Source organism: Anarhichas minor, unplaced genomic scaffold (assembly GCF_050575085.1).
Source record: "Anarhichas minor isolate MPS153535 unplaced genomic scaffold, ASM5057508v1 ptg000010l, whole genome shotgun sequence".
NCBI classification, from domain to species: Eukaryota; Metazoa; Chordata; class Actinopteri; order Perciformes; family Anarhichadidae; genus Anarhichas; species Anarhichas minor.
In genome coordinates, this window is record NW_027466456.1 from 2,654,201 (window position 1) to 2,680,631 (window position 26,431).

A 26,431-nucleotide genomic window follows, 5' to 3' on the forward strand; every position below is an offset into this window, starting at 1 on the left:
GAATTAAAGTAAAAAAACAGCAAATATATCTGTCCCTGTCTGAAAAATGAAATACTTTAATCTGTACAGTCAGCTTAATGTTTTAATATGGAACTGCAACGTTTTTATTTTCCTACAACTGAGCATGTGCCCAGCAGTGCCTCAGCTCACACAGATTAAACTATTTATAAAGAGTTTAAAGAAATCAAGAGCGTCGCTGTGTTTTTCATGACTTTCCCTCTGCAGAAATCTACCGCATCGTGTCGCAGAAGCAGATAGCGGACCGATCTGCTCACGATGAGTCTCCGGGCAACAACGTGGTGGACATAAGTGTCCCCCCGACCACTGACGGACAGAAAGGCAACAAACTCCAGTGCTGCCAGAGCCTGTGACGCTCAACGCCACGACCCCCGACCTCCACCTATCCACCTCGACATCACATCACCTGTGCACTTTCTGTTCCTGTTGCTCCTAGAATTCTGTTTTATATAGAACCTTTGAACTCACTCGTGCTCTTCTCTTGTTTTGCCATGAATTAAAACTTTAAGAAGCCTTTATGTCACTCGGTCCGTGGAGTCGATGCAGGAACAGGGCCGTCGTCTCTGTCTTAATGAAGCCTGAGAAACTGTAAGTTTGATTGAACTGAAACTCTGTGGTGTACAGGAGAGTAAAAAGTACAATATGTACCTCTGAGATGTAGTCGAGTAAAAAGTACAATATGTACCTCTGAGATGTAGTAGAGTAAAAAGTACAATATGTACCTCTAAGATGCAGTAGAGTAAAAAGTACAATATGTACCTCTAAGATGTAGTACAGCAAAAGTAACAAAGTGCAAATACACAAATAAAGTCTCAAAATTGTACTTAAATACAGTACTTGACTAAATGTAAAAGACAAATTAAGTTAAAAGTTTCTTTGTTTTTATTCTGTTGAGGATTTGTTCACTTTGTTCCGGCTCTAAAACAGTCTGCAGAGAGGACGACTGTATTAAATACAAATAACACGATAAACGTTTCTTCTAGGGTCACAGTAGCTGAATATTTTATTATTAGATTTTGTTGATTCATTTTCTACATTAAAATCTGTGTGTTGGAGTAGTAGAAATACATTTATAGACAAACAGAAAAAACATCGATCATAATGTGAAGAATCAATAATGTTTACAACGTAAATCACCAATAATATAGATTTGTTACATTAAATGAAAGCGTCTCTCTGTAGAAGATCAAGTGTTTGTTCTACTCAGTGTGATTGACAGAAGAGATGATCAGAGGAGCAGAGTTTTTACCACCATCATTATTACATGGACTAAAGAATGGGTAGAGTTTCTCAGTGAAGCAGCAGCCAGTAAAGGAGTAGATAAGAGCTGCAGCATCAACATCATAGAAGGAGACCAGACCCTCCTCATAATCCACAAACACCCCCACCTTCTCAGGCTGAGACTTCAGAGAGAGACGGACTGAAGGGTTAGCAAGAGCTTTGTACTCATTCTTATTCCTCAACCATATCATCCAGTAACCTTTCTGAGGAGTCAGTGGGATGTTTCCCTTCCTGTTGACCGACTCTCTGACCACTCCTAACTCCCATTTAGGTTTCCCTTTAACCTGAACCTCATAGTAAAATCTTCCTGAAGAGAAACTCTGCTTTGCTAAGACATTAACACAAGTATCAAATCTCTCTGGATTGTCTGGAAGATTCTTCCTTACATCACCATGTTTAACTTGTTTTCCATCATCAGACAGGATGAGTTCAGGATTTGCTGTATCAGGATCAAGTGTCACATCCACTGCAGACTGCTGGACCCTCTTCAGCTCGGCCTCAGTGAGCAGCTTCTTCATCTGTTTACTGAGCGTCTCCTCCAGCTGATTCACAGCTCTCACCACAGTCCCCTCATATGAAGGTGGACTGACTCTGACTCCTGTCCAGTCCTTGGTGGGTGGAGCAGTGGTCAGGGTCCTGAAGCTCTGGAGGAGGTGGAGGAGGTGGAGGTGGTCTTCAGAGCGTGAGAGCTGCTCCACCTCAGTGCTTCTCTTCTTCAGCTCAGAGATTTCCTGTTCCAGCTCTTTGATGAAGCCTTCAGCCTGTTTCTCTGTCTTTCTCTGCTTCTCTTTGATCGTGTCGATGAGCTCGGCCTGGCTTCTCTCAACAGACTCCTTCAGAGCGGTGAAGACCTGAACACCTTCTGCTATCTCTCTGTCTGCATCTTCCTCACTGAGCTCCACTGAGTGTTTGATCTCCTGAATCTTCACTCGTCTCTTCTGGATCATCTGCTGGATTTCAGTCTCAGTCTTCCCCAGCTCGGCTTTCTTTCCTTCATATTCTTCTTCCAGAGGAACAACATCATGTGTCTTGTGGTCTGAATAAGTGCAGAGAATGCAGACACACATCTGGTCGGTCTTACAGAACAGGTCCAGCTGTTTATCGTGCTTCGTACACATCCTGCCTTCCAGGTTCTCCACAGGGTCGATCAGCTGATGTCTTTTCAGACCTGACATTGTCAGATGAGGCTCCAGGTGAGTCTCACAGTAGGAGACCAGACACACCAGGCAGGACTTCAGGGCCTTCAGTTTGGTTCCAGTGCAGACGTCACAGGGAACTTCTCCTGGTTTGGCGGCTTGTTGCTCTGAGCTGCTGGCTTTCTGTTGAGCCGACTGTCTGAACTGAGCAGCCATCTCAGAGATGAAAGTGTTGACCTGCAGCTCAGGTCTGGTGTAGAAAAGCTTGTTACAGTTGGGACACTGATAGGGGACATTAACGTTCCAGTGTTGAGTGATGCAGGCGTTACAGAAGTTGTGTCCACATGGTGTGCTGACTGGATCAGTGAACACATCCAGACAGATGGAGCACAGAAACTGATCTTCAGTCAGCAGACAGCTGGCAGCAGACATATCTACACTCTGAGGACAAGTGTGAAAAAACAAAACTGTTATTATATCTTTAGCAGCAGCAACAGCGTGTCAGGTATTGTTTACACTCTGTGGGTCTCTGTGTGTGTGTGTGTGTGTGTGTGTGTGTGTGTGTGTGTGTGTGCCATCATCGTAAACCTACTGTAGAGGAACCACTACAGAAGAGGGTTTGAGTACTTTAGAGAGGTGATCACAAAATATAATTTAAAAACACAGTGATCCTCCATTACCATCACATCACATATTAAATAATAACACTGCTACCCTGCTGCTTATATATTGTTATTAGAGTGAATTTATATAATTTGTAAGGAGCCTAAACATTTTTAATTCCACTTTAATATTGAACATATTACTATTTACTGTGACATATTTGGACCTCAGTTTGAGTTTGAGTTGAACTTCCTGTCTGAGTCGAGCTGAAGTGTTTGAGTTGAAACACAGTAAATATTATCAGCTGAACTTCCTCACAGAGACAGACAGCAGGAACTACAGAGACAGAGACGTTTAGAGGAAAGGGTTTACAGTTCAAGGATATTTACCAAAGTACATAACAAGTTATGTAAGTTATAAAACATCAACGTTGTTCCTCTATACTCAATAAATACATCCACACATTAAATCAGATGCTGTTCTCTGTGTTTGGACAATCCAAAGGGAGCAGCAGCTAGGCTAGTTAGCTTCTAGCAGGCCTAGTTTATCTGCTGCTACTTTGTTCTTTGTTATGGATCCTGGTTTGAACTCACTTTTTACCAGATATTGAGTTTCCCTGTAGAACAGTGAACTCACCAGAGTTTGTCAGAGACTCTGTTGTTGAGAAGAAGCTGCTGGATTCAGTTGAATGTTTCTTTAGAGAGAAACAGAGAGACTTGTCTCGACTGCAGCTCTGCTGTCGCTCAGACTAACTTTCACTTTCTCTTCAGGAGAAGTGGCTCAGCAGCTCTCCTCTTTCACAGTTGCTGCTCCTCTCAGTGAAGCTCTGTGAGTGAGCTTTTACTGCCTCTTTGAGGAATACTCCGACATTCAGACATGAGTTTGACTTTTTCCTTCTTATTCATTTTTTCCTTGTTTTTTTTTTGTGTGTGTTTTAAACGTTAAATCTGAAATACTGTATGTTTTTTTATTTACACATTTTAAAGGTTTGTGTGTATTTTTTTAAACATTCTGTTGCTGCTGTCTTGGCTAGATTAATTTACCTGGTTAAATAATAATAACAATTTGCTGCAGTTATAAAGCTGTGTGTTTATCCATTTTATATGTGACTTTTTATGACATTTTATATGGGATTTGTATGACTTTTTTAAATGAAATTTTTATGCCACATTATTTTCACTTTTTACACCTTTTTACAGCCGACGTCATCAGAAATATGCGTGAGCATGTTGGCAACAGAAGTGATGTTTTGTCCCATCCGTCCCGACGAGTTAGCAAGCTTTAAATATTAAATTAAAACTATTAGCAGCATCTAAATGTCTGGTTTCTGCATGTTCAGTTATCAGTCGATAATCCAACAGCAGACTCAAGTTCTACTGAATTCTGAGACAGGATCGCGATCGTTTCAGAGCAACAGGTGTTTCAGTTTAATGAGTGACCGTGCTAGATTGAGACTTCCTGCCGAATGCGCCCGTAGTTGCTCGTAGTACAAGAAATACAACCTGAGCCGTCTTGAAATGAATGTAGACGGTCCCGGATTTCAAATCTTTGTTTTCCTACATCATATGTGTCGGTGGTTAGTGCCCTTGCATAGCTTGACAACTCTTGCACTCCGCCGTACTTCTGTTGCCAAACTGCGTGCACACAAACTGAAAGAGGAGCTGTAACTGTGACTCTTGTATGACTCTTAATGACCACGGCTTTCACCGACTCGGACGCATTCTGTCTCCTTACATCCGTCTCTTTCTCATCAACAGCTTGAGCGAATTTCTTTCAAATTTGGCACAAATGTCCACCGCTGGACTCCAGGATGAACTGATGACATTTTGTTAATCAAAGGTCAAAGTCCGTCACATTCTCGTGATATTTCGGGAACACTTAGAGTGAAGTTTTGTGCACTAATGGACGAACTGATTTTGGTGCCGTCAGTCACATCCTTGTTAATGCTAAACCTCAGCAACGCCCGGAGGGAATTTCTCCACATTTGGTCCATACGTCCCGCTAAACATTTAGTATGTGATACCGTACCATGACTTCTTCATGACATGCCAAAGTATGACTCTGATGATGTTGTGACATTTGTATGTCCTACTAAACTACTACACAACGACGTTTATATGACATACTAAGACTGTTTTATGACATGCTACACTATGAGGTTTTATTTTTGTGTGCCATATTTCTTTCACAACTTTTGTTATGAGTTTTATGACATTCTTTGACAAAGCATCATGTTTTCTGGTTATTTGTACGTCTGTACGTACCGATCACTATCAAGGACCACAACTGAATTATAATGTGACTTTAAATGTGACTCTTTTTTTAAAGATATTTTATATGAACTTTTTACATTTTTTATGACTTTTTTATGACATTTTGTATGGCATACTATGACATGTATTTATTTATTTTTTTACATATTTATCTAATCAAAGAGCAAACAACTAGTTTGTCAGCACAGATCTCTGAAGGATTCATCTGACATTGAATTAACGTAAAAAAACAGCAAATATATCTGTCCCTGTCTGAAAAATGAAATACTTTAATCTGTACAGTCAGCTTAATGTTTTAATATGGGACTGCAACGTTTTTATTTTCCTACAACTGAGCATGTGCCCAGCAGTGCCTCAGCTCACACAGATTAAACTATTTATAAAGAGTTTAAAGAAATCAAGAGCGTCGCTGTGTTTTTCATGACTTTCCCTCTGCAGAAATCTACCGCATCGTGTCGCAGAAGCAGATAGCGGACCGATCTGCTCACGATGAGTCTCCGGGCAACAACGTGGTGGACATAAGTGTCCCCCCGACCACTGACGGACAGAAAGGCAACAAACTCCAGTGCTGCCAGAGCCTGTGACGCTCAACGCCACGACCCCCGACCTCCACCTATCCACCTCGACATCACATCACCTGTGCACTTTCTGTTCCTGTTGCTCCTAGAATTCTGTTTTATATAGAACCTTTGAACTCACTCGTGCTCTTCTCTTGTTTTGCCATGAATTAAAACTTTAAGAAGCCTTTATGTCACTCGGTCCGTGGAGTCGATGCAGGAACAGGGCCGTCGTCTCTGTCTTAATGAAGCCTGAGAAACTAAGTTTGATTGAACTGAAACTCTGTGGTGTACAGGAAGGTTGTGAAGAACATTTCAATGGTTACCACTAGATGGTGCTGTGTAAATAAACTACAGGCAGTTACTCCAACCTGGTGAAGCAGTGTTGTGCGTTTTACAGCGTGGTTCCTCCAACTTCATTCTGTCATCAGATAAGTTATCATGCCAAAAATGTCCTCTTTAGGTATTTATTGGAGAATATTTGGCTTAAGCTGTCATTGTTTTACTTTACATTTAAAAACTGTAAAAATTTCCAATAAAATTCTTGACAAAAGTAAACTGTTGATTTGATTTTCTTACTGAAAATAAAATAAATGAATACTACATTTATCTGACAGCTGTAGTAACTCGTTAATTGTCAACTACCCAACATAGTATTTGTGTCTCACTACAACCTGAAGCTTCACATGTTTGATGCTTTCATTGGGCAGCTTCAGGTTGAGTAAGGAAACTCAATGATACGGATAATTGAAATGCAACTTTAAGCTGGATGTTATTTTCAAACTTTGTCATAAAAAGTACAAAAAAAAGTCCAGTATAGTAAATCATATGAAGTCATGTTCTAAAACTTTATTGCAATCGCCACATACATGGAATTAGATCTCTGCATCTAACCGATCCGCAGCAGGTTTAGAGCGGTGGGTTGTGGAGCTGCTTGAGGTTCAGTGTCTTGCTCATGGACACTTGGACATGCAGACAGGAGAAGCTGGGGATCAACCGCAACGTTGTGATTAAAAGACAACCCGTATGTCATAAATGTCATAAAAAAGTCAAAGTATAGCATGTTGAAAAAAGTGTTAAAAAAGGTCATAGTTTTAAAAATGTAAGTACAATATCTGCCTCTGAGATGTATTGAAGTAAAAAGTACAATATGTACCTCTGAGATGTAGTACAGTAAAAGTAACAAAGTGCAAATACACAAATAAAGTCTCAAAATTGTACTTAAATACAGTACTTGACTAAATGTAAAATACAAATTAAAAGTTTCTTTGTTTTTATTCTGTTGAGGATTTGTTCACTTTGTTCCGGCTCTAAAACAGTCTGCAGAGAGGACGACTGTATTAAATACAAATAACACGATAAACGTTTCTTCTAGGGTCACAGTAGCTGAATATTTTATTATTCGATTTTGTTGATTCATTTTCTACATTAAAATCTGTGTGTTGGAGTAGTAGAAATACATTTACAGACAAATAGAAAAAACCCATCGATCATAATGTGAAGAATCAATAATGTTTACACCGTAAATCACCAATAATATAGATTTGTTACATTAAATGAAAGCGTCTCCCTGTAGAAGATCAAGTGTTTGTTCTACTCAGTGTGATTGACAGGAGAGATGATCAGAGGAGCAGAGTTTTTACCACCATCATTATTACATGGACTAAAGAATGGGTAGAGTTTCTCAGTAAAGCAGCAGCCAGTAAAGGAGTAGATAAGAGCTGCAGCATCAACGTCATAGAAGGAGACCAGACCCTCCTCAAAATCCACAAACACCCCCACCTTCTCAGGCTGAGACTTCAGAGAGAGAAGGACTGAAGGGTCAGCAAGAGCTTTGTACTCATTCTTATTCCTCAAACATATCATCCAGTAACCTTTCTGAGGAGTCAGTGGGATGTTTTCCTTCCTGTTGACCGACTCTCTGACCACTCCTAAATTCCAGTCAGTCTTCCCTTTAATCTGAACCTCGTAGTAAAATCTTCCTGAAGAGAAACTCTGCTTTGCTAAAACAATAGCACAAGTATCAAATCTCTCTGGATTGCCTGGAAGATTCTTCCTTACATCACCAGTTTTAACTTGTTTTCCATCATCAGACAGGATGAGCCATGGATTTGCTGTATCAGCATCAAGTGTCACATCCACTGCAGACTGCTGGACCCTCTTCAGCTCGGCCTCAAACAGCTTCTTCATCGGTTTACTGAGCGTCTCCTCCAGCTGATTCACAGCTCTCACCACAGTCCCCTCATATGAAGGTGGACTGACTCTGACTCCTGTCCAGTCCTTGGTGGGTGGAGCAGTGTTCAGGGTCCTGAAGCTCTGGAGGAGGTGGAGGTGGTCTTCAGAGCGTGAGAGCTGCTCCACCTCAGTGCTTCTCTTCTTCAGCTCAGAGATTTCCTGTTCCAGCTCTTTGATGAAGCCTTCAGCCTGTTCCTCTGTCTTTCTCTGCTTCTCTTTGATCATGTCGATGAGCTCGGCCTGGCTTCTCTCAACAGACTCCTTCAGAGCGGTGAAGACCTGAACACCTTCTGCTATCTCTCTGTCTGCATCTTCCTCACTGAGCTCCACTGAGTGTTTGATCTCCTGAATCTTCACTCGTCTCTTCTGGATCATCTGCTGGATTTCAGTCTCAGTCTTCCCCAGCTCGGCTTTCTTTCCTTCATATTCTTCTTCCAGAGGAACAACATCATGTGTCTTGTGGTCTGAATAAGTGCAGAGCATGCAGACACACATCTGGTCGGTCTTACAGAACAGGTCCAGCTGTTTATCGTGCTTCGTACACATCCTGCCTTCCAGGTTCTCCACAGGGTCGATCAGCTGATGTCTTTTCAGACCTGACATTGTCAGATGAGGCTCCAGGTGAGTCTCACAGTAGGAGACCAGACACACCAGGCAGGACTTCAGGGCCTTCAGTTTGGTTCCAGTGCAGACGTCACAGGGAACTTCTCCTGGTTTGGCGGCTTGTTGCTCTGAGCTGCTGGCTTTCTGTTGAGCCGACTGTCTGAACTGAGCAGCCATCTCAGAGATGAAAGTGTTGACCTGCAGCTCAGGTCTGGTGTATAAAAGCTTGTTACAGTTGGGACACTGATAGGGGACATTAACGTTCCAGTGTTCAGTGATGCAGGCTTTACAGAAGTTGTGTCCACATGGTATGCTGACTGGATCAGTGAACACATCCAGACAGATGGAGCACAGAAACTGATCTTCAGTCAGCAGACAGCTGGCAGCAGACATATCTACACTCTGAGGACAAGTGTGAAAAAACAAAACTGTTATTCTATCTTTAGCAGCAGCAACAGTGTGTCAGGTATTGTTTACACTCTGTGGGTCTCTGTGTGTGTGCCATCATCGTAAACCTACTGCAGAGGAACCACTACAGAAGAGGGTTTGAGTACTTTAGAGAGGTGATCACAAAATATAATTTAAAAACACAGAGTGCTCCATTAGTCACATCACATATTAAATAATAATACTGCTACCCTGCTGCTTATATATTGTTATTAGAGTGAATTTATATAATTTGTAAGGAGCCTAAACATTTTTAATTCCACTTTAATATTGAACATATTACTATTTACTGTGACATATTTGGACCTCAGTTTGAGTTTGAGTTGAACTTCCTGTCTGAGTCGAGCTGAAGTGTTTGAGTTGAAACACAGTAAATATTATCAGCTGAACTTCCTCACAGAGACAGACAGCAGGAACTACAGAGACAGAGACGTTTAGAGGAAAGGGTTTACAGTTCAAGGATATTTACCAAAGTACATAACAAGTTATGTAAGTTATAAAACATCAACGTTGTTCCTCTATACTCAATAAATACATCCACACATTAAATCAGATGCTGTTCTCTGTGTTTGGACAATCCAAAGGGAGCAGCAGCTAGGCTAGTTAGCTTCTAGCAGGCCTAGTTTATCTGCTGCTACTTTGTTCTTTGGTATGGATCCTGGTTTGAACTCACTTTTTACCAGATATTGAGTTTCTCTGTAGAACAGTGTACTCACCAGAGTTTGTCAGAGACTGTTGTTGAGAAGAAGCTGCTGGATTCAGTTGAATGTTTCTTTAGAGAGAAACAGAGAGACTTGTCTCGACTGCAGCTCTGCTGTCGCTCAGACTAACTTTCACTTTCTCTTCAGGAGAAGTGGCTCAGCAGCTCTCCTCTTTCACAGTTGCTGCTCCTCTCAGTGAAGCTCTGTGAATGAGCTTTTACTGCCTCTTTGAGGAACACCCTGTTTGAGTTTTTCCTTCTTATTCATTTTTTCCTTGCTTTTGTGTGTGTGTGTGTGTGTGTGTGTGTTTTAAACGTTAAATCTGACATACTGTATGTTTTTTTATTTACATATTTTAAAGGTTTGTGTGTATTTTTTTAAACATTCTATTGCTGCTGTCTTGGCTATATTAATTTACCTGGTTAAATAAATGTATAAATAAAATTACAATAATAATAAAATAGTATAGCATGTTGAAAAAAGTCAAAAAAGTATAATATATAACAAAAATGAAAAAAACTGGAAAATGTCCTAAATCTGGAACAAGAGTATTTCCAGAGGCAATATCCGGGTACCAATAAAATAACTCACACACATATTCAAACATTTACTCTTTTATTTCCTTCCTGGAGAGCAGAGAGTGACCGTTTGCTCACCAGCATAATATGGAACATTTTGAACTAGTGTTTCTCTAAATAAGCTGCTTTTGTTTTCCAAATGCAGTGGACGGGACAAGTCTCTCCAGGAGCAAAACTGCAGCATATTTGTTTTTCTTCGGGATTAATGGGAACATGCACACAGCTGTGGTCCACAACAGACTTACAGTAATGACGTCTCATCCTCTGTGGACTAAGAGGATGATCTAAACAGCCATATCGTTGCATCTATACTGTGATGCTGAAGCTAGACCACACACACCTCCAACTGTGTTTCATTTCCCCTCGAGTCTCTCTGACTGGACCCGCAAAAGCATAAGTTCTATTACTGGGGATGTAGATAAAATAGTAAATGAAAAATAGGTTACAAGGAGTGTTTATGACGAGTGTTTACAACGTCTGGCTCCGCCCCTGTTCTTCACATGAGCAGTAGTACTGAGCAGAGAACAAACAAACATTCCCCAATTTTCTGCCTCCTTGATTCCTTGATTCCTCGCTCCTCCGGCTTGTGACCCGGAAATCGATCTCAGCGCTCAATCTTGTAGGACGTCCCAATATCCCAAACTGCAGCTCGAGGAGGCGAGGAAAGGAATCGAGGAGGCACAAAATCGTGAAAAGGCACATAGGGATCATCATCAACACAATCATGTAAACAAAAAAACAAAATCACCCGAATTCACGTTCACCCATAATTTATCACAACGTTTTATTTGCTTTGCAAACACTTCTCGGCTGATTGCAGGTCCCAGTATTTTGGTGAAGACATCTTTCGTTGTTTTTTTTCCAGAGCACACCATAAACATTGTAGCATTTAAAAAATGTGAGTACTAAAGAATTGCAACATAAACTACAAATAATACATATCAACATACCCACCCTCCCAAAAACAGATTACAAAAAAATGTTAAGACAACATCACACAACAGAAGTAACATTTACAGAGAAAGCAATGATTTAAAATCCCTTTCTGGATTTTGAAATGTAACTATGTGTACAAAGTAAGTATTACATTATGGTTAAAGAGTAATAACACTTAGAAACTCTTTGGATATGAGGATCTGCAGGGAGCCACAGAAGAAGCAGTGTTGCATACTTTGTAGGCAACTTTGTACAAAAGCTATAAAATGAACTGTCATAGCGGTCAGACATCTTCTGCATTGACCTAAACTCAGTTGTTTGTCTTTACATTGCCTCAAATACTCAGTGCCCCAATAGGTCGCGATACTTGGTGTAAAGCCTTGTTCATGACGGTAAACACACGGATGATCAAATGACTCATAAGCTTGTAAGCTTCGCGTGAGCACCCAGAATGTGCTGATTTCTGCACCCACAGAGGGACAGATTTCTTTTTAAAAAGTGATGTGAATTAAGTACTGATGGGGCAAAGACTCTCTTTTGTTTTTAAAGGCTGGCTGGCAGGCGACAATCAGCCCCTGCACATATCATCCTCATCAACCATCTCCAATTTGGTCTCATACTATACTCTCATTGGCAGACTTCTTCATCAGTTTGGCAGAGAGCAAGGAATGCTGGGAAGAGTTGGACTCCTCGGCTTCAGGGATGAGCAGACGTACTTTCTGATTTGTCCGTCTCCACTCGGAGTACAGCTGACAGTGGTAGCGGAAAGACACCTGCACAGACAACCAGGTAGGAGAAGACGGGAATAGGAGGTCAATGATGAGTCACGTTTAAGACAAATTAGCTGGCAATTTGAAAAACGTGCAAACGTGCATTACTACTAGTGCTGCAGTCTCATTTTTACCAGGGTCCACAGGACATAGATGGTGAAGAGGGCGATGGTGAGGGCGATGAGGCCCACGGCCTGCAGCCAGCTGCCCAGCTGGAGATGGTCCTGAGCGCCCTTCAGGCACAGCCAGCCTGAAATGGCTGCTAGAGGCGTGATGAACAGGAAGCACACCATGTCGCAGAACAGCGTCCTCTTCTCATTACGAGGGCCGGGGTCCCGCAGCCACTGTGGAATAAGAAGAAGGAGACAGAAAAACAGAGGAGGGGGGAGAACATTTACATGAGACAGTGCAGCAAGGGAGAAGAGAGATCTCAAGAAGAGTTTAGTAGCAAGCAAGCTGAAAGATGAGGAACAAACAGCTACTTCTTCTTTACATATGCACAGTCATTCACAAACAGCAGCAAAACCCCTGTAGAATACTAAAAAGACAAGCAGAAAGATTGATGCAGACGAGGCAAAGGGCATTGACCTTTTGTTACCTCTGTGAGAGGCCTCGGTCGGCGCTCGATGCTGAACTCCGTGTGGCAGAGCTCACAGTAGCTGGTGTTGGACGACGACAGCCACCTCTCCAGGCAGCTCTTGTGCACCGTGCCCAGGGTGCCTGTGCAGTGGCACGGGGACAGGAGACCCTCACTGCTGCCTCCTTCGTGGCAAATGCGGCAGATGGGACCATCGCTGAGACAAAGGCAAAGATATTAGAAAAAAGGGAAACGGTTTAAAATGCAGTTATGATGCTAAAGTGCAGACGGGGCTTGCAGCACGTCAAAGATACTCAAGAGTGGACCAGCTCAGAATAAACTGACACATTTAAGCAATTTCTGCAAGTGGAAGAGAAAGCAACGCATTCAACGTTTGCTTCAGCAGAACACAGGTGTGACATCGGAAACCTGAATCATGTGATCATATTACTCACAATAGGGAGGCTATGATAAATACACAACTACATCCACAAAAAAAGACGTAAAAGAAGAAGTAAAACTCAAAAATACAATTCAATAAATACATATATAACATGAGCAAAATGTTACTGTTGTAAGTAAAATCTGGTGTAAATAATAAAACGAGTGATGGCCTGCTTGTCCTGCATATTTCTGTTCATGTTGATTCACCACACAGGACGTCTCTGCTGACAACATGAGTGCGAGTCTTACCTTTGTGTGCTCATGGGTTTGAGAACAGACGAGAGCAACCGTCCATCTATGGCGGTGACCTGGGTGACGTAGAGCGCCTGACACCCGTCACCGCCGCCGGCCTCCTCCACTCTCTTCCACACACCGGGGCTGCTCGCGCAGTCACACAGAGAGCCAGGCAGGTGGCAACAGCCCCCCGTCGTCATGGTGGAGGTGTGCCAAAACACTGGCCGAATACAGGTGGAGGTGAAAAAGGGTCAGAGGCGGAGGTTGTGCAAACTCTGCTCTCCACAGGTTGGTGATGGTTAGTTTCTACAAGCAAAGAAAGAGAGAGAGATTCAGCATTAATGGCTTTTAGTACTTTTACTTAAAGGGCCAGTGTGTAGCATGTTGAGGGATCTTTTAGCAGGAAAGGAATACAATAGTCATAACTATATTTAAGGGTTGTTGTGTTTTCCAAAGCTTTGAATTAGCCCTTCATAAATAGGGAGCAGGTCCTCTTCACCGAGTCCGCCATATAGCACCGCCATGTTTCTACAGAAGCCCAGAATGGACAAACCTAACACTGGTCACTGTTATCCAGTCACAATGGATGAAGGGGAGGGACAAATACCACAAAGACCAATCGTCACATCCTACATGTAGGCCACAAGTGCTGAACAACAACAACAACAACAACAACAACAACAACAACAACAACAACAACAACAGACGTGCATTGACGGTGCAGAATTGCCCGATACGATTACATTGCAGCCAGTTTAGCGGCTTAGCTGCTGTCTGCAGCGCTGTCACTCAAAGTTAGTCTCTTTGACACAAATACATGAGAAAAAAAGGTCCAGGTTGAAAAATACAAATTTCCCTTTAAAGCTGCATTACATCTAAATGTAACAATATCCTGTTCAGCTCTTCAACATGAGTGAAATTAAATATTGCTTGAAAGCAATAAAAGTCGTTCCCAACAGTCATATTATCAACACTGTTACAGTCCCAATAAAAGACTAGGATAATAGAGGATAATAGAGTCTTATCTCTCGGTAAACTTAGCTGCATGTGCTGACATTGCTCATCTGAGAGTGTGCTTCATAATTCACTTCCTGACATGTGAAAGTAACTAAGGTTACCTACAACGACACCGTGTCATTCACAAGAAAGCCGTCTGTTTGGAGGAGGGTCAGTTTGCCCACAGCATCTGCTAATCCATTATAAAAAGCAAGTGTGTTCGTCAGAGGCCACGAGTGTGATGTGCAGCAGACTGATAAACAGCTGTCTCCCCTCAGATACCCCCCCCCCCCCCCCGGACGGAAGACAAATGCTGAATTTGCTACAGACTGCAGTCATTCGTCTTGCTGTCTAGAAATTCTCCCACAGTAACAGACCAATGCCCAATGGATTAATCTGCGTTCTGTCAAGACAATAAATACAGTTATTAGTTATTACATGACCCACGCTATGAAACTAAAAAGTACGTCTGACACGTGTGTAGCGTCGGTATTGAAGCAGCTTCTTTCCTTTTCTTTCCTAAATGATGAGCTTCTCTGCTTTTTCACGGTTTCAATGATGGCAAACAACGACATTCCATCGTGTCACTTAAGCACAAACATCTTGTATACGACACAAGACGGAGTTCACACACTGAGCCTGCATTTGATCCGCTTCATACCAGACTAGAAGAACTGTGGCCTCACTATTTAACGATAGCATTAAACCCAATCTAATACAATATATAATCCTATTTACTCTACACTGTTGTTGTTGTGTTGATTTTAAACGGGAGGTTTAACTGGGCAGATGGTGCAGAAATTCTTGTGTTAAATTGACAGGATTTTGTGTCTTTATTTGATCTCCTTATGAATAATTAATACAAGAATTTACACTCTACAATCATTTTAACGCAACAACTTCTGATCTCATTAAATCCACAAAAAAGACCTGAAATAATTACTGTGCTTGTGAAGAAAATAATGTTCAGTCTTTGTAGACACCGAGTCAGAGAAGTGATGTTTCAACTGTATCGATTGATTACTGGAACATTTCAGATTTTTATTATATTCTAGTTATTTTCAACAACTTTTAAAGAGAACTGAAATAATATAATCGTATCTGTTATATTACATATGCAGACCATAAAACTGTAGATGTAACATTAGCTGTGCAACAAATCTCAAATCTCATGTAATCCTGCTCACACTTGGATTGTTAAACCCAAAAATGCCCATCAAAAAACCCATTCAAAGCAATGGCAAACAGTTTCAGTGTTTCAGTGGGGCACGATTAAGAGACACAATCCCTGACCCAGATAAACAAAAGGGAAGCCCCCAAAAATAAGATAACAACATGTACAACTCTGATCAGTTGAGAACACATTCATTCGTGTGATTTTTAAGCCTCACGCGTCATGTTGTACATGTGAATGTGACTTTAACCTGATGCACATTTTAATATACTGCGTTAATCAGTTAATACGTGCAGATATATATTATGCCATGATGCATTTACTACTGACAGACTAAAGTCATTTCCACTGTTTAAAGCTAATGTGACTAATCCAGATGTTAACCTCTGTGACCCAGACGTTTGTCTGGAACAGGATTGTTTTTTATCACAAGCACAACAATAACAGAGAAGCTGCAGTCGTTGGCAAATAAAATATAAAGTCTCCGCCTCTCTCCAACAACGCCAATAAATGTGTATGAAACAAATACATAAAGATCACAGAAGCAGAGAATCTAAACATAAAATAGTGTAGGTTAAAATATACCAACCAAAATATAAAACAAAGTGATATTAATTAGACAGTATTTGAAAATGAATAAACAGGAATGTAGTAAATGATAAGTATAAACAGTGGTGGGAAAGGTACACAGATCTTTTACTTCAGTAAAAGTAGAAATACCACAGTGTATAAATATGCAGTTAGAAGTAACAGTCCTGCATTCAAAATCTTACTTGTGTAAAAGCACAAAAGTATTAGCATTAAATAAACTAAAAGTATCAAAAGTCAAAGTACTCATTATGCAGAATGGTATACAATATATGTTATCATTGGATTATAATAATTTAATGCTGTACAGTTCATTGTAATTATTTTATATGTTGCTGGGTAGTTTAACATATAATAGTGGCAACATCATAATTTATTTGTTGATTTTGTTTTTTATTAATAATCAAAATATGCAAGTAACTAACTGAAGTTCAGAGAGATGTAGTATCAGCTAGTGCCATAAAAAACAATATGTCCCTCTGAGATGTGGTAAGAGTAGAAGTAGCATAATAAGGAAATACACAAGTAAAGTACAAGTAGATGCACTTAGTACATTAACATGCATATAAACAAAGATGTAAACAGTTATAAAACAGTAAGTAAAAGTACATAAAAGTGTCGAAGGATGACCTCATCGATTATTATGATGATCATGTCAAAAACAATAACACATTGACGTGGCGGCATACATTAGCTTTGTGTAGCTAGCTAACGTTATATGTTACAGGGACACATTTACATATTTATTAGCAGACATTATCCATCAAAATCATATTTCATTGTCCAGTAAATATAGCTACGTAATCATTTGGCGACTGTTACAGATGTGTTGTTTGCTAGCTTCCAGCTGTCAGTAGCTAGCTAGCTGCTAACCTAAATAAATAAATAAATGCGTTAAAAATGTCTACTCACCCGGTGTCTTCTTCTTTAAAAGTGTTTCACTTCAGAAGCCACTACCGCCACGATATCCCCGTGTTCACCTCTCGTTTCATTTTTAGCTGTTGTGTGTGAATAAACAGCGCTGGTCAAAGTGCTCACTCGCTAGCTAATGATATGCTAACTCTGTGCTAACTTAGCTTAGCTTAGCAGGCCAGGCTTCCGGTTTCACAGAGCTGTAAATAAACCACCAGAGGCTCTTCATCAGCTGTCTGCTGCGGTGGAGACGAGGCAGAGGAGTGCAAAACACACAAAGCGGACGAGACCATATGGTTCAGATTGAGGATAACAACAAGTTTGTTGAAGGGAGGGGCGATCACCAAAAAAACATCTCACGCGCAACAATACCAGAATAAGTAAACAGACCTGACTGAGAAACATATGATTTCTTTAAAGTATTTATTTTAAAGCTGTTTTTATTGGTGCATTTTTTATTGCAGTTTATTTGATTTTTTTTAACATGTTTTACACATACATACACAAAAATAGTGGCATGTAATGTATATACTGCCTACATAATGTTTTATTATATGACAATAACAGTGGGTACAAATGTATTTTACAAATAACGAAAACAATCTTTATTTTAATCGCAGAAACAATTAGTCTTCTCGCTACATGTGTTTTATTGGCTAATCTGAGCAGCAGGATTATTAGTTGATCTTTCAAATTGCTTGCTTTCACTTTATCTTTAACCGTTTTATTTTTCATACAAATTTGTTTCCTGTTTTTATTATTTTTTAAAATGTAAAACCCTTTGAGCTGCTTGTCTTGTATGAAAGCTGTTAAACGAAGTTTATTATTAAAAGGTACAATAAAAAAACACTCTGGAACGGCAACGTTTCTACTAAATTCTATTTAAAAAATGAAACCACTGACTCACACAGTGTGCATTTAATCATTTCTAATTTACTGAAATGAAGAACATTGATGGATCCAATTGGGCCAAAAGGCCTCTTTTAATTTTAGCATTTAGGATACATTTGATCAAGAGTTTTTTATTAATTTAAAATTTAAAATAAATACTGTGAATTTCCCTGGAAGTCTTTCAAAGAGAAAGAAAATTCTGACAGATTTTATTATTACAGTCATGGAAGTAGCAGGTCGAACAACTACATAGTTAATATTACTTCTTAATCATGGCGAGCTCCTTATCAAACCATTTCTATAAATACCGACCATGTTGGATTGATTGAATAAGCAATATGCATTTTGACAAATTTTTAAAGTTTGTCAAGTTCTTTTTAAACTTAAATGCATTCATAGTGACAATATTAGTTTGAATGAGGATGAAGAATTCTAAAACCAAGTACACAAGGGCATTGATTATATGCTGTAAAGCTACGTTTCATCCCGTGTATGAGCACCCAGTAGTCATGCGTGTCCATGTTAAAAGGCAGCCTGTCAAATGTACTTGAATGCAGCTGCAGCCTTTATGCTCTTTGCACAAGCGCTTCCTCCGACAGGACGACCGCCCATCAGTTGACACCTAAGTTGCTAAACAACAGTGTGGTGGAAACAGCGTTGAGTAATGCATCCAAAAATAAGTCCGTCTCCTACAGTGCATGTTCATGTGAACCAGGTTTATTTAAGCTTCAGTATTTTCTATGTAATGCAAATGAACAAAAACAAGTTTTCTGCCATTACATATTTTTTAAGAAATGTCAAATATCATAAGACGTAAATACATCAAATCAATAAACGCGTGAAAGCATTTCTCACAGATGAGTGAATAAGAGGCATTTCAGCCAAGCACACAAACAATTTGCATTTCTAAATTTCAGTTCCACTTTCCCAGCTGGCTGGAGTGAAAGTGTTACATGAAGGGAGTATTTCATATTGGTGTATTTACCGTTTAAATGTTCTCAGATTACACACTTCCCTTTAACAGATGTCATATTCAAAAGAAAACAAAAGGGTGAGTAAGTACATGTGAGGACAATGAACACCACATATAGTGCTCTTTGTCTTTTCAACCAACAGCTTCCTTTACAACCAACAGGGAAGTGATGTTGGAGTTATAAAAATGGTGATTTGTTCCTCTGAAATGATTGGACATAAGTGCAAAAGAGATTTTCATTTTCCAGACAGCTTGTTAAAAGAACATTTTGACCTCAGCCAACTTCGATCCAGACTGATACGATTATCACACAAATAATAAATCTCACACACACACACACACACAATTTATAACATTAATTTAGCTATTTTGCATTACAGATCTTTAGCAAATAGTGTAGATTGGTTTGCCAAATACAGCAATGAAATGCAACTTTAGCAGCCTTGAACACGCTTAATAAGAAAACCCAAAACTGATAAGATTGCATCCGTCTACATTGGTATCCCTGTGCACCAAAATTAACACACGCAGACAAATAAATTCACTTCATTTCTGTCACACTTGCCCATAATAAGTCAGACAGTCACAGCCAGTCTGGTCTCTGGCTCATGCTAATTTCATGCCACAGTGGACACGGGGCCCGAAGAGGAAAATTAGAATCAAAAGGAGGCAAATAGAAAATCCAGACGGAGCAGAGGACACATCAATACTCCAGCGGTACCTTCTTCTCATCTCTTCTACACCCGCACTGCGTGACAGGCAGAATCAGGTCAACCAGACATGAAATTGGGATTCCACTGTAGCAGCAGATTATGGCAAGAGTCTGTATCATTGCAAGCTGAGGAAAAAAAGGAAACAAACCACTTGAAGCGCTGACACACGGGTTTACTGATCCCTCACCATTCCTTCAACAGGAGCGGCTCAATAGGACCATAAAGGCTAGTTAACTAAGGATCGACTTCATAAGAGCTTTACACTCCGTCCTTCTGCGGACCATCACAGGCCGTAAATTCTTGTAGACAGGTTCTTCTGAGAATGGAGAATTAAGAGGAAAGAAAAATGAACAAAAAACAAACAAAGAAGTAAACAGAAAAAAAAAGGAATGTCAAGTACAAGAATGTCTCGGTGTCACAGACTTTTGAACCCATGAGGGCATCATGCTGACAGCAGCACGACAACTGAAGTAAACCAGAGGTGAAGAGATGAAAAGACCGACAGAAAGTCAACCGGGAGAAGAACGCGTGAGCGTCACAGGCTTTGGCAGCAGGGCAGTTTGCTGCCTCTCTGGCCGTCCGTGGTCGGGGGGAGACTTATGTCCACTACATTGTTGCCCGGAGACTCATCGTGTGCAGATCTGTCCGATATTTGCTTCTGAGATACAATACGGTAGATTTCTGTGAGAGAAAACAGTGACCATGAGTAAAAATACATGTTAGTGATCCATTTGTTTGAAATTTCTTATACACGACATAACATGGAGATGCGATACAAAGATTGAAGAAGCTATAAAACAAAAATCCAAACAAATTATAGTCATAACAGTCATGAAAGACAAAATACAATTGGTTCTGTGTTTAGAATGATAACAAAAAATGAATAGTTAAACTTAATTTTGTTTGTCAGTTTTCCTACCTGTGAGAATGTTCTTAAAGGCTTCTTCTACATTAGTGGAGTCCAAGGCGGAGGTTTCAATAAATGAGATAGCGTTCTTTTCTGAGCAGGAAAAGAGGACACAAAGTATATTTTGCACATTAAAGCAGTTTAAAATGTTAACAACGGACAGCTTTAAAGGCAGTTTTCTCTAAATTAGTTTTCTCTCAGACTCCTACCGAAGATAATTCCTCATTTACATACAGTAATCAACTGGGGTAGTTTCATGAGATCTATTAATACATTTTACCCTTCTCCCCTTGAACTGAAGATTTGTTAAACAGAAACAACACTGAGTTCTACTTTAATTACATGAGTATTCTAAATGCAAATCCATTTCCCTAAAGGCAAAACCTAATTACCTGCGAAGGCTCGAGCCTCATCGGTGGGCACGGCCCTGAGGTGGCGGAGGTCGCTCTTGTTCCCGACCTGCATGATGACGATGTTGTTGTCGGCATGGTCCCTCAGCTCCTTCAGCCAGCGCTCAATGTTCTCGTATGTCAGGTGCTTGGCGATGTCGTAAACCAGGAGAGCTCCAACTGCCCCCCGGTAATACCTGGTGAGAGCATAAAACCAGATGAATACAGTAACTATACCATCTTTATTCCACGGGAAGACTTGCATCAATATACACAGAGGGAAAATAACTCACGCTGAGGTGATTGCTCTGTAGCGTTCTTGTCCAGCTGTGTCCCAAATTTGAGCCTTTATCGTCTTGCCGTCCACCTGGATGCTGCGGGTGGCGAACTCCACCCCGATGGTGCTCTTGCTCTCCAGGTTGAACTCATTTCTTGTGAAACGGGACAGCAGGTTACTCTTCCCCACTCCGGAGTCTCCGATTAGCACGACTGGAAACAAAAAGGCACAAAGAAATTGAAACAGCAGCCCTGCAGTAATTTGAAAAACTGCAAGATGTTTTTCACCTTCAGACAATATTTTATTACTGTGCTGATAAATAGCAATTGTGTGTATTTTAAAAGGAGATATTATTAAACACCATTAGTTATATAAAAGTAGACACTATTATTTTTATTAATCCAGGAATGATTTATATTTACATTTTTTCTTTTCGTTTTCTAAAGTAGCTCATTGGTTGTTGTGTAAATAAAAATACAAAAAAAAGGTCAGAATTACTGCAATTTGTGTTGACTTTTCTCTTAAACACAAATATGTGGCAATATATTTTCAACAATTCAATTAGCTGTGTTACTTAATCTTTAATGTAGTTACTCCCTAAGTCCAGAAGTAACGTTATATTTACCCCTGGTTATGAATCACTGAAGTAAAGGACAACTAATAATATGATAAAGAGCAGCAGTTATGCTCGTTGTTTGACGATGTCAGCAAGTAAGCTAGCTAGCTGTTAAGTAGTCTTTAGCTTAGACGTTAGATGACTCATAACGTGAAGCAATATCTATATTCATATTATTCCGTCTTAGACGACAGAAGGCGGCTGTAGAATAGCCTGTCGTTATATTTAAACTTCAGTCTTCGTAACTTGGTAAAAAACCGTCTCGAGTGATGAGGTTCTAACGAGGCCGAGTAGCTACACTGTTAGCGTGCTAGCTAGCTTACTTAGCTAACCACTTATTTGCCTAAACGTTAGCCTGCTAGCTCACGAGCGTCAACTGACATCCGAGTTGAACGTCTACAACTACTAAAAGACGCGTTACAACCAACGTGTTTTAGCACTACCCACTGATATGTTAACTGAAAATACTGATTACAGGTTTTGCTCATGTTATCGACTGTCACTATGCTACTAGCAGAGCTAACTTTAGCATTTTGACGCTGGCTTAATAGTGGACTTCCTCAGTTCGTCCTGCTGTCATCGAACTTCCACAAAGAGGACTTAGACGCTGTCAATCATCCACCTTTAAAGAAGAGTTTACCTTTGAACAAATAGTCGTATTCGTCATCTCGGGTCCCCATTTTTAGAAGAGTAGTTTTTGTACTTTTTGAAGTACTTTTCCCCACAAACAACAACAACAGTCCAGCCTACCCGGCAGCTAGTAGGTAGGCACCGCCCTCAAATGAAGAGGCCGAGCACGTGAGTTTAGGAACCTGGCTGTCGACCAATAGGAGATGTTGTCATATTGATTGACACATAAATTAACCAATCATCCGCTTTCTTTGACAATGCAGCCAATCATCACGCAGAGTCGTATAAAGGCAGAGTCGCGTCAACGGAAGTTCAACTACTAGAACAAAAGAGTTCCTTTTGATAAATCATTCAGTGCCTCAGCACACTGACAGGCCCATTGGAGTAAAACTACAGAAGTAGTACTAGAAACCAACCACATTTCTGACCTGCCAGAAGTGTAAGAGCAAAGAACGACATTTAGGTAGTATTCCTGGAAATTTGGGGAGCATATAATGACTTGAAGACGAGTTTTCATTTTGCAATTAACAAATATTAGCTACATGTTTTGGTGTTGCTTGCTGTTTTTTAAAATGTTGATTCTGTTATTTTTAGCCATGCTAACATCATGGCTCTGAGTCGGTCACTTGGTACAGCCTTTAAATCTGCATGAAATTTTGTACAGACATGAATCCTCATCATAGAGTCCAAATATGAACTTGTCCAATATTTTGGTTTATGACCAGTTACCCAGGCAGCAACCTCTGGTTCTGAAAAGTGAAGTCAATGCGGAAGTGCCTTAAACTTGCATTCTTTCTAATAGCCAGCAGGGGGCGACTCCTCTAGTTGCAAAAATAGGATTGTATAGAAGTCTTTGAGAAAATGACTCTACTTCTCACTTGATTTATTACCTCAGTTGTTGTTTACCTTTAACCATCTCAACGTGTGTTTTCAGTTCACAAAAGTTAATTGTAACCTTCTTTGTCGCCTATTTTTTCAGCGTTTGGTTGTACTTAGACTTCTAGTTGCAAAAAAACAAGATGGTGACGGCCAAAATGACAAACTCGAGGTAAACGTCAACATGCTAACTGAGATGGTAAACAAGGAAAACCTTATACCAACTTAGCATCAGCATTTACACATCATAATTGTTAACATGTTAGTATATTAAAGTTAGCATTTAGCTCAAAGAAATAAACCCATGCCCAAGTGAAGCCTCATAGAGCATCTAGCATGGCTGTAGTCTTTTTCAGACTAAACTTCATCCATTGGAGTAAACAGATGACGTGACTCTCATTAAACGGCTCTGAACACATCGAGACAAATGTCCTCCCAACTCTGACGCCCTGTGTCCTGCAGATTGAGCAACATCCCAGTCTTTAGCAACATAATATTTTTGAGCATGCCACACCAACTGTTTCACAATGTTTATTAAAGGCAGAGATCACCAGAATCAGTGACATCACAATCACATTATCCAATCATAAGACTGTTGGACTCTTGAGCTCTTCTGCTCATCACTTGGAGATATTATTCACCTTTAATATAACTTTACTTACTGTTTTTCAACTGGATACACCTCTGTATGAACATATTTATACTTATCGTTATACATTTATATTTAATACATTCCTCTTTACATTGAATTTATTTATTTGCCTTTCTTTATGTTATATTGTATCTTTTATTTTGACATGCACAATTGTATGTTCAGTCTCATTTTGTTTTAACCTTTTTTTTAAATACACATTTAATTAGCATTGTTGAGATTTAGGATTTTCATTGCCAACGACAAATAAAGAACTTGAACTTGAACAATTTAACAAAAAAAGGTTGTATGAGTTTGACAAATCAGATCATCGACATCCAACTCAACGATTTACAAAGCCTGTATGTGACAATAAAGAATACAATAGGCTATACTATGTTGGACTTTACTAACTGGCCCTAACTATACAGTCATCCTACTGTTATTAAAGCAGGTTAGTGACTAAGTAATATGTTACTATATAGAGAGGCCAGTAGTTCCTTGTCACTTTTACATGAGTGGAGTCGTCCAACCTCGACTGTTGATGAAGCGATTATTTTTCAGAATTCCTTAAATAAAGGCTGGAGTTGCGATTCCTCCTCTGCTGGTTGTCTGATCTGTGGATGAGTTTACCCTCCACCTCTACTGGTAGGAATGGACACTTGATGGTTACTTTATCTTAAAGGGTTCAGAATGGCTTCACCCCACTGAGAAGGTGAATGGCTGAAACCCGCCATCCCTCCAATCAGCACGCCGTAGACAAACACGCTGCATTTACGTCTTCAAATCTGTCTATATGACATTTCACATCTTTGAGAATTTTATCTCTGTTTTACATATTATTTTTAAACTTCGTACTGTTAGCCATAGCACATTCCTGTACAGTTACACGTTTTTTTTTGTACTTTTGATTGTAATTTTCTTGCTTACGATATTTATGTTATGCACCAAAGCAAATTCCTGATATGTGAAAACAGATTCTTATTCTGATCCCACAAAATATATATATATATATATATATATATACATACACACTTTGCTGTAACTGAAGAAACAACCGTCCTAGAATGTGTCAAATATGCCGAAGAAAGTTAAAAGCACATACAGCAGTGACCATGTGATGGTAAAACAATGTATTATGGTCATTGTTTGGTATTGATCTTATATTTTCTATTATATAATTCTGCTTTTTTACATATAAATCTAGCCATATGAATGTCATACTTGATGTGTAAACCTTTTATGCTATTTGATCCCTAAACTACAGTCAAACTGAAGGCTTTTGTTCGCACATTTTGTCAAACTCAATCATGAAATCTAAGGACCCACACACTCTTATGGACCTTATGACTTGTGAACTCAGGAGTTAATGCGCGACAACTGAAATGCGTCGGTGCTGCTTGATTTCAACAAGGAATCAATAAAGAATATGATAGGACATTATCTCCATGAACAACAATTCATAGAACTGCTTTATTTTGTATTCATTCTGATTGAGTCCAAACACACACACACACACACACACACACACACACACACACACAGCCATCTATTTATCCTCAGGTATAAATAGATGAATATACACAGATATACATAAATACACATGTCTGATATGCATATTCTTTTTTTTCTTTTTTTTTAACCATGCTATGTCTCTGTAAAGGACTCTCCTTATTGGATGAGGGCACACAGCGATTTGAAAACACGTACACAACACAGCTGGAAGAAACCTTATTGATTTGCATGTACAGTAAAACCCACAGATCTCTCAATGCTGGACACGTTACCAAGAAACAGCTGTGGTGTACAGACCATAAATATACAGCAGCTGCATCTCAATAAACACACTGAAGAAGGTGGTACAGTAAATCATGTCGATCGCAATCGTTTTCTTGCCCAGCAGCAAAAATAAAACCAAATAAAAATAATATTCTCCGATTCAAATGGAAAATATATTTGTATATCTTTATATATGTATTTATACTTTTATGTACACATTCTCAGGAGCACAACTATGAGAAAGAAAAAATAAATACAACAGCACGAGTGAAAAAAAAATTATATATATAGGCCTACACGTAAAATGTCTCAATAAGGCAATAAAAATGAACATAAAAGCTAGACTGTACAAAATATTGCTGCTATGGTCTCCATCTGATGAACAACAGCAAACTGATTACAAACTGGCCACTACACGTCATGGGAACAATCTGATCTCTATTTATTATTCTTTAACAATGCGTCCTCCCGTACACACGAACACACACAGAAACGCACCGACCGACCGACCGAAGATACAGTTTCTGAAGTTTATTTAAAAAATCAGTTTGTTTGGACTTTAACTTAAGTCTTACTCGAGAGTCCTTAAGATGTCCGCCACAGAGAGACTACAGTAAACACTAACCCTACAATGACTGTGATTGACTGCACCAACACACACACACACACACACACACACACGCGCA

At 39.8% G+C, this 26,431-nt stretch overlaps 4 protein-coding genes across 5 annotated transcripts; all 4 read right to left on the reverse strand.

Annotated features, from left to right (window-relative positions):
• Positions 1-991: 991 nt before the first annotated feature.
• On the reverse strand, positions 992-4,068 carry LOC142946360 (E3 ubiquitin-protein ligase TRIM21-like). 2 transcript variants are annotated; one of them, XM_076087527.1, is made up of 2 exons: positions 3,632-4,068; positions 992-2,876 (listed from the first exon to the last, which is right to left on the reverse strand). In XM_076087527.1, exon 2 carries the CDS (start codon positions 2,865-2,867, stop codon positions 1,218-1,220), a length of 1,650 nt encoding a protein of 549 aa, XP_075943642.1. In that variant the 5' UTR covers positions 2,868-2,876; positions 3,632-4,068; the 3' UTR covers positions 992-1,217. The 2 variants fall into 2 exon arrangements, with proteins under 2 accessions (XP_075943642.1, XP_075943641.1); XM_076087526.1 differs by having other exon boundaries at positions 3,675-4,064.
• Positions 4,069-6,697: 2,629 nt separating this feature from the next.
• Positions 6,698-10,280, reverse strand: LOC142946362 (E3 ubiquitin-protein ligase TRIM21-like). Its single transcript, XM_076087528.1, has 2 exons — positions 9,870-10,280; positions 6,698-9,108 (listed from the first exon to the last, which is right to left on the reverse strand). The coding sequence occupies exon 2, from the start codon at positions 9,097-9,099 to the stop codon at positions 7,462-7,464; it is 1,638 nt and encodes a 545-aa protein (XP_075943643.1). The 5' UTR covers positions 9,100-9,108; positions 9,870-10,280; the 3' UTR covers positions 6,698-7,461.
• Positions 10,281-11,199: 919 nt separating this feature from the next.
• marchf2 (membrane-associated ring finger (C3HC4) 2) lies at positions 11,200-17,340 on the reverse strand. The gene is made up of 5 exons (XM_076087529.1): positions 17,064-17,340; positions 13,409-13,699; positions 12,737-12,932; positions 12,273-12,482; positions 11,200-12,141 (listed from the first exon to the last, which is right to left on the reverse strand). Exons 2-5 carry the CDS (start codon positions 13,591-13,593, stop codon positions 11,983-11,985), a joined length of 750 nt encoding a protein of 249 aa, XP_075943644.1. The 5' UTR covers positions 13,594-13,699; positions 17,064-17,340; the 3' UTR covers positions 11,200-11,982.
• Positions 17,341-18,644: 1,304 nt separating this feature from the next.
• LOC142946364 (ras-related protein Rab-11B-like) lies at positions 18,645-22,618 on the reverse strand. The gene is made up of 5 exons (XM_076087530.1): positions 22,470-22,618; positions 21,230-21,425; positions 20,940-21,133; positions 20,560-20,640; positions 18,645-20,321 (listed from the first exon to the last, which is right to left on the reverse strand). The coding sequence occupies exons 1-5, from the start codon at positions 22,507-22,509 to the stop codon at positions 20,176-20,178; spliced, it is 657 nt and encodes a 218-aa protein (XP_075943645.1). The 5' UTR covers positions 22,510-22,618; the 3' UTR covers positions 18,645-20,175.
• Between the last annotated feature and the right edge of the window lie 3,813 nt (positions 22,619-26,431).

What these genes read in the sequence shown, in the direction of transcription:
- LOC142946360 (XM_076087527.1), bottom strand. Translation starts at nt 2,867, where the DNA reads ATGTCTGCTGCCAGCTGTCTGCTGACTGAAGATCAGTTTCTGTGCTCC.
- LOC142946362 (XM_076087528.1), bottom strand. Translation starts at nt 9,099, where the DNA reads ATGTCTGCTGCCAGCTGTCTGCTGACTGAAGATCAGTTTCTGTGCTCC.
- marchf2 (XM_076087529.1), bottom strand. Translation starts at nt 13,593, where the DNA reads ATGACGACGGGGGGCTGTTGCCACCTGCCTGGCTCTCTGTGTGACTGC. An exon ending in GACCGAGGCCTCTCACAGAG is followed by an intron (nt 12,483 to 12,736) that starts GTAACAAAAGGT and finishes CTTATTCCACAG; the next exon opens with TGGCTGCGGGACCCCGGCCC. An exon ending in TCTATGTCCTGTGGACCCTG is followed by an intron (nt 12,142 to 12,272) that starts GTAAAAATGAGA and finishes TTGTCTGTGCAG; the next exon opens with GTGTCTTTCCGCTACCACTG.
- LOC142946364 (XM_076087530.1), bottom strand. Translation starts at nt 22,509, where the DNA reads ATGGGGACCCGAGATGACGAATACGACTATTTGTTCAAAG. An exon ending in TACAGAGCAATCACCTCAGC is followed by an intron (nt 21,134 to 21,229) that starts GTGAGTTATTTT and finishes TGCTCTCACCAG; the next exon opens with GTATTACCGGGGGGCAGTTG. An exon ending in CTTTAAGAACATTCTCACAG is followed by an intron (nt 20,322 to 20,559) that starts GTAGGAAAACTG and finishes TTTCTCTCACAG; the next exon opens with AAATCTACCGTATTGTATCT.